At 36.4% G+C, this 13,961-nt stretch overlaps 1 protein-coding gene across 1 annotated transcript in view; it reads right to left on the minus strand.

Annotated features, from left to right (window-relative positions):
- Positions 1-13,961, minus strand: part of LOC149788523 (YY1-associated factor 2-like) — a 44,433-nt gene that overhangs the window by 14,208 nt on the left and 16,264 nt on the right. The window contains exon 2 of the mRNA XM_089974533.1: positions 11,810-11,929. Coding sequence (XP_089830659.1) covers positions 11,810-11,929 — 120 coding nt within the window. The remainder of the gene's footprint in view (positions 1-11,809; positions 11,930-13,961) is intronic.

Here is a 13,961-nt window from a genome sequence, read left to right on the forward strand (position 1 = left end):
CATATAATTCTTGGGTAAGAATGTACAAAGATAATCCTTGCAGGGCTGAGCAAATTCTTTTTTTACCCAATAGTCCAGGACAAGTGGTTTCAGAAAATTCTCTAGTCCCACCTTTCTTTTCATTAGTCCCACCTTACTCTTCACTAGTCCCACCCTACTTTTCACTGGTCCCAAAATGGTAATCACTTGCCGAGATTTGATGAGACCTATGTACTTAATCCATAGAAAAAAACGAACGAAATAATATACAACATAATTATTTCTTAAAAGAATTTAATTTTTCAAAAACATTGGTTGTTATGCATTTGGCTTCTTCAGGTTCATGTATATATGTTTTAGCTGATGAATTTGAAAATATGTCCATGTATATGTCTGCCACCTGCACCAGCACTAAGCGGGCAGTTGATAGCTGTGTCTGGGTTAAAGTCCTCAAGCTCTGGTCCATTTGCAGAAATGTTCATTAGCATTTGTAAACTCTTTTGGTTTAAGGACTTCCTTAAAGAAGTCTTGATTAAGTTCATTGAACTAAATCATCGTTCACACTCAGCAGTGGATGGGCTTATTACAAACACGATTTCTTTGTAGAAATAGCTACCACACACTCAGTATCCGTCTTACGTTTTATCCCTCCATTTTCAAACAAATTTACCTTCTCCGAATCAGGGTTATTACCTTCCTTGCGAAAATAATTTAATAAACTTGTACATCCCAGACTTAGCGAAGTCCACCATTATTTCCCGTTAGGCCTACTGATTCACTTACAGGTTCAAACTAATTTTATGACAAAATAGTGTATAAGAGGCAGTTAATATATATCCAGATCACCGATTCTGATCTTAAAACACAAGCTTGTATGTTTTATCATCAAAGGATAGCATGCAGTAAAACTGATAGTTGCTACCTTACTCTAAAAAGGGTTCATGGTCAATTAGCTACCAAAACATAATGCTTGTGAATGGGCAGGAGTTTGTCAAAGTAATTGATATTCATTTCGCTACAACACTAGAACTAACTGGGCTAAGGCGAGGGGCATTAAAAAAAATATATGGTATGGTCAGTCAATGTACCTCTTATATAATCACAGGGCGAAGTCATTTTCGCTTTCCAAACAGAAGAAGGTGAAGTTAACATTTTTAGTTGACTTGTCACCCACTTACAAATGGCATTTTGTCTAAGTCTCAACATGTCTTGATTCTGAGGTCATGTGCACTGCTTATTCAGCTACATTCGGAAATGAACACAATAACGAAAGCTACAGTTGTTTATTTGATGTACTTTCATAAATGACCACATGTACATCTCTGGGTTTTCTGCCTCTGAATTCAATCACTGTAAATATCAGTACATTTTCCCACCCGGACGCCAGTCAAAGCCTTTGAACTTGCTGCCCAGCTATTGCATCATGTTCTTTTTAATGTACTCTTATAAAATGGCAACATGTATACATGTACATCAAGGGGTCTTCCAGTCACTGAAAATATCAACACAGCTGATCAACTCATATTCCCACAAAGCAGGTGGCTAAAGCAGGACTGGCAAGTCTTTGAATTTTGCCACACACCTATTACATGCGAATGGAGGTTTCCCGCCTCAGCGATTTTCTGCATCCCAGATCAAAAATTGGCATTCAAATATGCGTAATTAAGTGTTTCCAAGATCTCTGGGTAAGACAATGTAGACATCATAATACATGCATCAGACAATGAACACACAATGAATGCATCAGACAATGTGCTCACTAAATATTTGGGTCAGTTGTTGTTGTTGTTGTGGGGTTTAATGCCATTTTTCAGCACACGATAGGCTATACATGGTGGCCAGTATAAATGGTGGAGGAAGAACCCGGGAAAACCCCTGGAAAGAACCACCGACCAACGAGAAGCTACTGGCAAGCTTTCTCACATACCCACATTGGCCGAATCTAAGACTCGAACCTACGCAGACAGAGGTGAGATAGCAGTGATCCGTAACGGAGAGCGATTTAGACCACTCGGCCACTTGGGGCCCCAGTTATGAGTATGTAGATGTGATATTAAAAAAAAAAAAAATATGGCCCCGGTTTTCTTCATGAGTAATTGTAAAACTTCTGTTCTAAATATGTATTATATATTTTATAATGCTTGCTACAGGGCAAACTAGTAAATGATATATAGTTCTACTAACATCACAACTAGCAATACAAGACCATTATGGGTATGAATGACCACTGCTATACTGCCTACACTTTTACGGGATAAAATTTAATTTTATTAATGATTTAAGCCAATTGAGAATTCAGGAATTCATGATTTTTTGCATGCGGTGTGAATCCATGAATTGCTATCTCTAGTCATGAAATTCACACCAAAATTGTGAGGGTTGGCAGGTCTGAGTTTTCTAACATTTTGACAGCTTTATGCCATACATTAAATCAAACCAAACGTACAAATATAGAGTACATCAAATCATGTATATTTTGGGGATTTATTATAGGGCTAAATTTAGTTATTTCAGGTGCTATGGTATTTATATTAGTTTTAGAAGACAAGATATATTTGTGTATAAATTTTTTAAATTCTCAACATAAATTTAATAATAGTTTGTCTGTGATAGAGAAGTAACTCTACAGTCTGCTACATTGTATTAGATTTAGAGGCAAGATTTGGGGTCAATACTAGGTTACCAGCAGCTATTCAAATGCTATGGTGTCAAGTTACAGTCCAGAGAAACTGAAACAAAGGAGTCAGCAGGACAGTTGGAAGATGTGTTTGTAAAGCTAATTAAAATCAATTATAGCAAGTTTGCCCTAATACTTAAACATTAAAATTAATGAAAAGTTGAAGCGAAATTTGAATCTCTTTTAACAGGTATAATGAGCTTAAAATAGAGTTGTGTAGTTAGTTTAATTTTGAATTAATCTGCTCAAAAAAGATAAAGGTTACAAGTAATTTCATACTCAAAATAATATTTTATAAAATTCTAACACACATCATCAGGGGGAAAAGAGTATGTATGTAGAGCACATATATGGCTTTAGTTTGAATTACATAATTTAGATTCTGTGCATTTTGATATGTAGATTAGAGTTAGTTAAAAGGTCTGCACCTAACACAATCAGACCAGAGGTTTAGTTTAGAAAAGGTCTTCAGGGAATGTTCTCTCAGAAGTCCTCTGCTAGGATTGTTTAAAAAGCCAGGTCAAACATAGTGCAGGGAGTCAGCATGAAGAACTAGAGTTAATAGAATTCCATTAAATGTAGAAAAGAAGAAATCCTCTTGCTTGTGACTAATTCCCCATAGCGCAGTTACGACAGAAAGGCGCTACTACAGATTCTACAAATGAAAATAAATATATTTCAGGGTTGTGTTTTATGGAGAATGATCACTCACGTGCCATTGCGCTGCTTAAATTGCTTCCATGAGAGTGATCAATCAGTCTCCACACTTATTGTTAAAAAGAAAGATTTTCCAGATGTTTTCTGAGAACTTCTCAATTTTTGTCCCAGATTTCATGTCAATTGCCTTTCACGAATACTGATATATATATATATATATATATATGAGTTCCACCATTTTGATATATGGTATAATGTGCCATAAACCATGATGTATATATTTTAGTGGCAGTAAAATCTTTAAAACCTTAATTTAGTTTTATCAGGAAACACATTCCTAAAAATTCTGCTTATCTGTTGACATTATATCAAACCAGTTTATTTTTTAACATGCAATTTTACTTTGCTGACATTTATGTTAACAACCATCATTGCACTCCTTTGTGCTTATGCACACAAAAATGTCATTTGATAAAAAGACAAAAGTCAATAAAGTTCAGCTGGTCACATTTCAACAATGAAATATTCCTGTATTTGGATATAATCCTGACAAGAATGATGGAGAAGATATGGTGACATTAATACTGAAATAATATGAGGAATGAATAACTCTCCTCAACACTACCAGGTGAGCTGTTCCCTGCTCTGCTGCATTGTACAAAATACAAAGTCTGCTATCTGACAGTCCAATCTAATGTACCTTTTATCCAGATTTAGTGAAAATAAGCTCAGTCAATTCTGCATACAGGGCTCTCTCTCAATTAAATCTGAGGAACTGCTAAATGACATATGCAGCTGACTTTTAGCTAATAATGAAATCAAGATTTCAATAGTCTGTTTTCATGATGTTGAGAGAATGTACACACATAATCCTTGGGTGAGACAATGTAGACACATAATCCATGCATCAGACAATGTATACACATAATGCATGATATTGAGACAATGTACACAAATAATGCTTGGGTGAGAATGTACAAAGATAATCCTTGGGTGAGACAATGTAGACACATAATCCATGCATCAGACAATGTACACAAATAATACTTGGATGAGAATGTACAAGGATAATCATTGGGTGAGACAATGTTGACACATAATCAATGCATCAGACACACAATCCATACATCAGAGAATTTACACACATAATGCATGATGTTGAGACAATGTGCATATATAATCCTTGGGTGAGACAATGTAGACACATAATCCATGCATCAGACAATGTACACAAATAATACTTGGATGAGAATGTACAAGGATAATCATTGGGTGAGACAATGTTGACACATAATCAATGCATCAGACACACAATCCATACATCAGAGAATTTACACACATAATGCATGATGTTGAGACAATGTGCATATATAATCCTTGGGTGAGACAATGTAGACACATAATCCATGCATCAGACAATGTACACACATAATGCATGATGTTAAGACAATGTGCATATATAATCCTTGGGTGAGACAATGTAGACACATAATCCATGCATCAGACAATGTACACAAATAATACTTGGATGAGAATGTACAAGGATAATCATTGGGTGAGACAATGTTGACACATAATCAATGCATCAGACACACAATCCATACATCAGAGAATTTACACATAATGCATGATGTTGAGACAATGTGCATATATAATCCTTGGGTGAGACAATGTAGACACATAATCCATGCATCAGACAATGTACACACATAATGCATGATGTTGAGACAATGTGCATATATAATCCTTGGGTGAGACAATGTAGACACATAATCCATGCATCAGACAATGTACACAAATAATACTTGGATGAGAATGAACAAGGATAATCATTGGGTGAGACAATGCTGACACATAATCAATGCATCAGACACACAATCCATACATCAGAGAATTTACACACATAATGCATGATGTTGAGACAATGTGCATATATAATCCTTGGGTGAGACAATGTAGACACATAATCCATGCATCAGACAATGTACACACATAATGCATGATGTTGAGACAATGTGCATATATAATCCTTGGGTGAGACAATGTAGACACATAATCCATGCATCAGACAATGTACACAAATAATACTTGGATGAGAATGTACAAGGATAATCATTGGGTGAGACAATGTTGACACATAATCCATGCATCAGACAATGTACACACATAATGCATGATGTTGAGACAATGTGCATATATAATCCTTGGGTGAGACAATGTTGACACATACTCCATGCATCAGACAATGTACACAAATAATACTTGGATGAGAATGTACAAAGATAATCCTTGGGTGAGACAATGTTGACACATAATCCATGCATCAGACAATGTACACAAATAATACTTGGATGAGAATGTACAAGGATAATCATTGGGTGAGACAATGTTGACACATAATCAATGCATCAGACACACAATCCATACATCAGAGAATTTACACACATAATGCATGATGTTGAGACAATGTGCATATATAATCCTTGGGTGAGACAATGTAGACACATAATCCATGCATCAGACAATGTACACAAATACTTGGATGAGAATGTACAAGGATAATCATTGGGTGAGACAATGTTGACACATAATCAATGCATCAGACACACAATCCATACATCAGAGAATTTACACACATAATGCATGATGTTGAGACAATGTGCATATATAATCCTTGGGTGAGACAATGTAGACACATAATCCATGCATCAGACAATGTACACACATAATGCATGATGTTGAGACAATGTGCATATATAATCCTTGGGTGAGACAATGTAGACACATAATCCATACATCAGACAATGTACACACATAATGCATGATGTTGAGACAATGTAAACATATAATTCTTGGGTAAGAATGTACAAAGATAATCCTTGCAGGGCTGAGCAAATTCTTTTTTTACCCAATAGTCCAGGACAAGTGGTTTCAGAAAATTCTCTAGTCCCACCTTTCTTTTCATTAGTCCCACCTTACTCTTCACTAGTCCCACCCTACTTTTCACTGGTCCCAAAATGGTAATCACTTGCCGAGATTTGATGAGACCTATGTACTTAATCCATAGAAAAAAACGAACGAAATAATATACAACATAATTATTTCTTAAAAGAATTTAATTTTTCAAAAACATTGGTTGTTATGCATTTGGCTTCTTCAGGTTCATGTATATATGTTTTAGCTGATGAATTTGAAAATATGTCCATGTATATGTCTGCCACCTGCACCAGCACTAAGCGGGCAGTTGATAGCTGTGTCTGGGTTAAAGTCCTCAAGCTCTGGTCCATTTGCAGAAATGTTCATTAGCATTTGTAAACTCTTTTGGTTTAAGGACTTCCTTAAAGAAGTCTTGATTAAGTTCATTGAACTAAATCATCGTTCACACTCAGCAGTGGATGGGCTTATTACAAACACGATTTCTTTGTAGAAATAGCTACCACACACTCAGTATCCGTCTTACGTTTTATCCCTCCATTTTCAAACAAATTTACCTTCTCCGAATCAGGGTTATTACCTTCCTTGCGAAAATAATTTAATAAACTTGTACATCCCAGACTTAGCGAAGTCCACCATTATTTCCCGTTAGGCCTACTGATTCACTTACAGGTTCAAACTAATTTTATGACAAAATAGTGTATAAGAGGCAGTTAATATATATCCAGATCACCGATTCTGATCTTAAAACACAAGCTTGTATGTTTTATCATCAAAGGATAGCATGCAGTAAAACTGATAGTTGCTACCTTACTCTAAAAAGGGTTCATGGTCAATTAGCTACCAAAACATAATGCTTGTGAATGGGCAGGAGTTTGTCAAAGTAATTGATATTCATTTCGCTACAACACTAGAACTAACTGGGCTAAGGCGAGGGGCATTAAAAAAAATATATGGTATGGTCAGTCAATGTACCTCTTATATAATCACAGGGCGAAGTCATTTTCGCTTTCCAAACAGAAGAAGGTGAAGTTAACATTTTTAGTTGACTTGTCACCCACTTACAAATGGCATTTTGTCTAAGTCTCAACATGTCTTGATTCTGAGGTCATGTGCACTGCTTATTCAGCTACATTCGGAAATGAACACAATAACGAAAGCTACAGTTGTTTATTTGATGTACTTTCATAAATGACCACATGTACATCTCTGGGTTTTCTGCCTCTGAATTCAATCACTGTAAATATCAGTACATTTTCCCACCCGGACGCCAGTCAAAGCCTTTGAACTTGCTGCCCAGCTATTGCATCATGTTCTTTTTAATGTACTCTTATAAAATGGCAACATGTATACATGTACATCAAGGGGTCTTCCAGTCACTGAAAATATCAACACAGCTGATCAACTCATATTCCCACAAAGCAGGTGGCTAAAGCAGGACTGGCAAGTCTTTGAATTTTGCCACACACCTATTACATGCGAATGGAGGTTTCCCGCCTCAGCGATTTTCTGCATCCCAGATCAAAAATTGGCATTCAAATATGCGTAATTAAGTGTTTCCAAGATCTCTGGGTAAGACAATGTAGACATCATAATACATGCATCAGACAATGAACACACAATGAATGCATCAGACAATGTGCTCACTAAATATTTGGGTCAGTTGTTGTTGTTGTTGTGGGGTTTAATGCCATTTTTCAGCACACGATAGGCTATACATGGTGGCCAGTATTAATGGTGGAGGAAGAACCCAGGAAAACCCCGGAAAGAACCACCGACCCACGAGAAGTTTACTGGCAAGCTTTCTCAGATACCCACATTGGCTGAATCTTAGACTCGAACCGCCACAGACAGAGGTGAGATGGCAGTGATCCGTAACGAAGAGCGCTTTAGACCACTCGGCCACTCGGGGCCCCTGTTTGGGTCAGAGAATGTAGACACATAATATCATTGAATCAGACAATGTACACACAAAATTCTTGGGCGAGACAATATAGACATGTAATCCATGCATCAGACAATGCACACAACACGTAATATCATTGAATCAGACAATGTACACACAAAATCCTTGGGTGAGGCAATGAAGACATGTAATCCATGCATCAGACAATGAACACACAATGTATGACATTGAGTCAATGTACACAGGTAGTCCTTGAGTGAGACAATGTACAAAGATAATCTTTGGGTGAGAAAACATGCACACATAATCCATGTCTCGTAATGCATGATGTTGAAACAATGTACACATACAGACCCTGGGTGAGACAATGTACAAAGATAATTCTTGGGTATGACAACATGCACACATAATCCATGCATCAGACAACGAACACACATAATGCATGATGTTGAAACAATGTACATAGTCCTTGGGTGAGACAACATGCACACATAATCCATACATAAGACAATGAACACACATAAAGCATGATGTTGAGACAATGTATATACATAGACCTTGGGTGAGACAATATACAAAGATAATCATTGGGTGAGACAACATGCACACATAATCCATGCATCAGACAATGAACACACATAATGCATGATACTGAGACAATGTTCACACATAGTCCTTCCGTGAGACAATGTACAAAGATAATCCTTGGATGAGAAATCATGCACACATAATCAATGCATCAGATGATGAATACACATAATGCATGATGTTGAGACAATGTACACACATTCCTTGCATGAGGCAATGTACAAAGATAATCCATGGGTGAGACATGTACACATAATCCATGCATCAGACAATGAACACACATAATCCATGCATCAGACAAGATACACACATAATCCATGATGTCCAGACAATATATACTCATAATCCTCTAGCCCTAGAGGGAGGAACACAGCCCAATCTGTATCCCCGCACTGTAGGGGCTCCAATGACCAGGCAATAACCTACCAGGCAGCAGGAAACTCTTTTCCAGATCCGATACACTTGATCCAAGTTCTCCCTTAACCAGGGGACTCAATCCTGTTGCCAATGATGGGCCTCAGTGACTAACAGGGTGATAAGTTGTACATATCATTGCCGTGAATAGGAATGTTTAAGCCATAAGTATTATATTTTTGAAAAGTTTGTGAACAGCAGTAACGTTTCTTTGAAGTCGGATTTTACTGCATATTTACAATGCAAAGCATGATCATTACAGTTGTCAGAATACTGTTCATTTATGAAGCTGATTTAGGAGCAAGTACATGTAGTTATCAGCAAAGCCCAATACAATAAATTTCAGACCTTTTGGTTGACTTTAGTTTTACTTTGTGAAGCATGCCAGCTAAAAAAAAACTGGGGGTGGGATTAAGTCTTTGTACATACTGCAAAAACAAAACAACATACAACTTGGTCCTGACCAGAATTTACTCAGAGAATCCAGCAGAAAAAATTTGAACACCAGGACAATCCAGTCCCTAGTGAGCATAGTGATTAACACTAATGACTCTTGTATTACCTTCAAACCCCTTTTTGAACCCTACTGAATATATGTTTTAATTGTAGCTATTGCAACTTTGTGTGACAATATTAAAAAAAGAGGGGAAATTTTGGCCATATGGAAATTAGAGTAAGGGCTTGAGGAATTTCAGTCAGGGCTTGAGTTTATTTAAGTCACCAGTCCATGACCTGTGTCTAAAACAATTTGTTCTTGAGCACTACAAGGTTGTTGTTGTTGTTGAAGGGTTTAATGCCATTTTTGAGCACAAGATAGGCTTTACATGGCGGCCAGAATAAATGGTGGAGGAAGAACCTGGGAATACCCTGGAAAGAACCACCAACCCACAAGAAGCTACTGGCAAGCTTTCTCACATACCCACATTGGCCAAACCCGAGACTCAAACCAACAATGACAGAGGTGAGATGGCAGTGATCTGTATCAGTGAGTGTTTTAGACTACTTGGCCACCTGTGGCCCCAAGCACTACAAGGTAAAGCAAGTCATCTATGCTAATATGGTAATTTTAGGGATAAGTCTATTTACTTACATGTATTCACAAATTTAAATACAAAAAAATAAATGGTACCAATGCAAATCTCAGTAGAGAAAACTACAAGGTAAGTCAACCGGGCTTAACAAAAGATAGGGACTATTAAATTAACAAACAACCAGTAGTTACAATTGCTAATAATAAAGATATCCACAAACTATTATGAAAAAGAACCCATGTTCTGGGCATGTTATATGAAGGTAATAAGTGATGTGGGACCTGTTTGCTGCATGTGAAAATAACACAATTCACTATATAGATAATGGATATGGAGAGTCCATAGACCTCAGTTTATGCAAGAATATAAAGTCTTGGACATGATATTAATCCTTACCAGGAAAAAATGCACAACCAAATTATAATCACTAACGCCTTGTTTATGTGGATAAAAAGAAAATTTAATGCCAAGTCATACAAGTTCCATATGTATGGAACAATGTGAAAACTCTCCAGAGCACCTAAATTAACAGATCAGGTATAAAATCCAAACGTTTACAAAGATAATGCCCACAAGAGAAAAAGTAAACTCACTTGGAGACCCATTAAGCAAAGGCTAAGCTTTTCTGATATAAACAATGTGAACATAACAGCAAGTCAACTGAGAAAAGAATGAAGAAAATGTACACATGACGAAGAATGTGCAAGGTGTCCAAGTGTTCTGTAATCTTTTGGTTCACCCTAAAAGGACAACTGTTCGCCATATGGCTGTTATATTTTTGTCCAGGAAAAGTACCAGCTATGCAATAGCATCTGAAAACAGGAAGTTTATGCATTTCATTAAAATACATTTATTTCAAAACTGAAGCAATCACTTTTCCCGTACCTTTTTAAGCCAACCCCAAATTCTTTTAGTTATCAAGGTAACAAACCAAAATTCAAATGATTTTCAAGACTGTGCAGACGATTTAAGTGCAACAAAGTTTTGTGATTTTCCAACAAGCAGTTTTTATTTTAAATATATGGTAATGGACAATGGGGATGTGCTGGGTTCTTTACTTCTTGACAGGAAATGGTGGGGACAATTAATTTCATGCAAATAACACTAATGGGGTCTTGAGTATATATTGGTGGTATTCAGACCTAAAAAACTTTCCTTTAACATGAAAGATGGTCTATAAGTAAAGCAGAGCAGTAATTGAGTAATAGTTCATTTAAATGCAGAGTCCTCCAAAACGTGAAAATTGCACCAACATGTGGCCAATCTAATTTAATCAAACTTGGATACAATGATTTAAATGTAAATATTGTGCTGACATTTCAAATTACCCCTGTTCAAATTACCCCTGCTCTTGATCACCTGGATATATTGATGTAACATTTTCAAGAGCACCTGTATGATGAACAGAAATGGCCACCAGTCAGAATTTTGATGTTCTGATTAAGATATTAGTGGGAGCTTGAATTTCAGGGGATTCTGTAGGTTTACATTTCACCTTGTTTGTTTAATGAAGTGCTACTTAACTTTCCATGTAAACATACTCATGTTTTCGAACACTAAATTTTCAAAAAGGTACTATGATAAAATAATCAGCTATTCTTTTCAATTGTGCTAAGTACTGACCTCGTCGATGTGCCCTTTCTGACATCACACATTTCACACTTGTATGCCTCAGGAGAATTCTTGTATGTACACACACTGCAATCCCAGCATCCTTCTTCTGCAATCTTCTGCCGCTTCGATCTGTACACAATAATAAGATGTGACTAAAATTTAAGGTAACAATATTACAAACAAATTCAGTGTCAACAATTCAAAAGAATATTGGGGAGGGGCAAACCTCTACTACTGGGATGAAGTTTATCACTGACAGTTGCATTTTATAGAACCTGCAAATTTTGCCCTGCTAAATAATTCAACATTTGCAAATTCTTATGAACAATGAAATTGGGGACCTGCAAGCAGAAAACTTTATGTATTACAACTGAATCACAAGGGGAAAATACATGCATGAAAAATGTCCTAACAGTAACTCACATCAAAGCAGGCTATTCCTGTAGGCATTTACAAGACGGTCACAAACAAATGAAACCGGTTTATTGAGAATATTAATTTCATTCCTTAAATTTACAAAACAGACACTGATTTCTACTGTATATTACTTGAATCCTAAATGCATTAAATGTGAATATTAAAGTGGTCTCATCAATCTCTTTTTGGCATCATACCAGCCATACCAGTAGGACTGATTTGTTGGCCTAACCATTATTAAATCCAACCAGAAACATCCATACATGGCTGGGCTATCTATGAACCCAGTAAATATAAAGAAAGCAAACACCTTCCACTGATGTAAATGATAAATCTGACATCAGTGAAGAACAAAAGTATTAGATTTTACATACAGCTACAATAACTTGTTTCATAATTTGTGCCATCGACTCAAGTGTCAAGGACCCATCATATCGGTAAAGAATTAGACCAAATGGTGTGAAATAAATAAAGAGTAAGCAGCTAAAATTTGGAATTCAGCAATTTTAAATCTTTCTCACTGAGACTGAGCCCATTCCAGGCCCTTGAAGACCCCTAGCAAATTCTAAAAATTCTACCTGACAAAATAACAAAAATAATGGATGCAACTGAAAAGGTTGCTTTCTTGCTCTGGATAATTCAACATGGGATCAATGCATATCACAATCGATACAACTAATTAAAACATGGACAAAACTGAAAATGTGAAAAATTGTGGTGTGGTTTATTATTGGAAATGCAATCATTTTGAGAAAGATTACATCATGGATATAGGTAGTGTTAAAAACCAGTATTAAGGAACACATCAGTAGGGAATCAATGGTTATACATGACAATTGTAACAATAATGGGACACTATCGTCCCCAAGCAAACCAAGATGATCACATCAGAGGACAATATATGGAAAAGGAAGGTGAAGGAGGTGATCAATATGTGACAGCGGAGGCCAACACTAAACAGGGATGATGGGCTTGATATAATGTACTAAGTGCTTCAAATACTGCATAAAACAAGGTTAATTTGGTTCACAAATCAATTTTGGAATTTTTGACAAATATTTTAATGGGGTGGGTGGGTGGGAGAGCTACGATAATTTACTGTTTGAGGTCAGCAACAAAAGCTGGGATGGTTGGCCAACCAGAAACACACTTTTTTGGGGGGGGCTTGTCCAGTTATATTTGTATTCTTGGGAAAGCATATAAATAAGAACACAGAATTGTTAAAAAGATTTAATTTTAATATTTTGAATTTCTTTGGATAAGTTCAAGGTTCTAGACAAATTCAGATCTAAAACCAACTTTCACGAAATTCAAGTTTTCAGGGCTATTCAGTGATTTTTAAAAGGTTTTACAAATCACACACCACAAGGAAATCTCTCATGAAAAGTTCAAGGCATTACAACTGAAAACAAAATATTTGAGAATCACCTGTCACGAAGTTGTTTTAAAGTTTTATCTTAATGACAGAACAGTTTGTACTTCGTCTATTTGAGGTGATCCTTCATTTGGCAATAGTGGGAATAAATGTGAGCGTGTGTGAATTGGATTTTTAATGTAGCTTTAAGAATTTTTCAGTCCTATTGCTATGATGTCTCCAGTGTGGCAGTTGATAGTGATGTCTAGCACTGGGTAGACACATAGCATTATGTCCAATCCAGGCACATTATCCTGACACCAGGGAGACCAGTCGTAACACTAACCTCTTAACCCTTTACCTCATAGAGCATAGTTACAAAGTGCAGCG

Source organism: Sinohyriopsis cumingii, chromosome 11 (assembly GCF_028554795.1).
Source record: "Sinohyriopsis cumingii isolate HCF-2022 chromosome 11, ASM2855479v2, whole genome shotgun sequence".
Lineage (NCBI taxonomy): Eukaryota > Metazoa > Mollusca > Bivalvia > Unionida > Unionidae > Sinohyriopsis > Sinohyriopsis cumingii.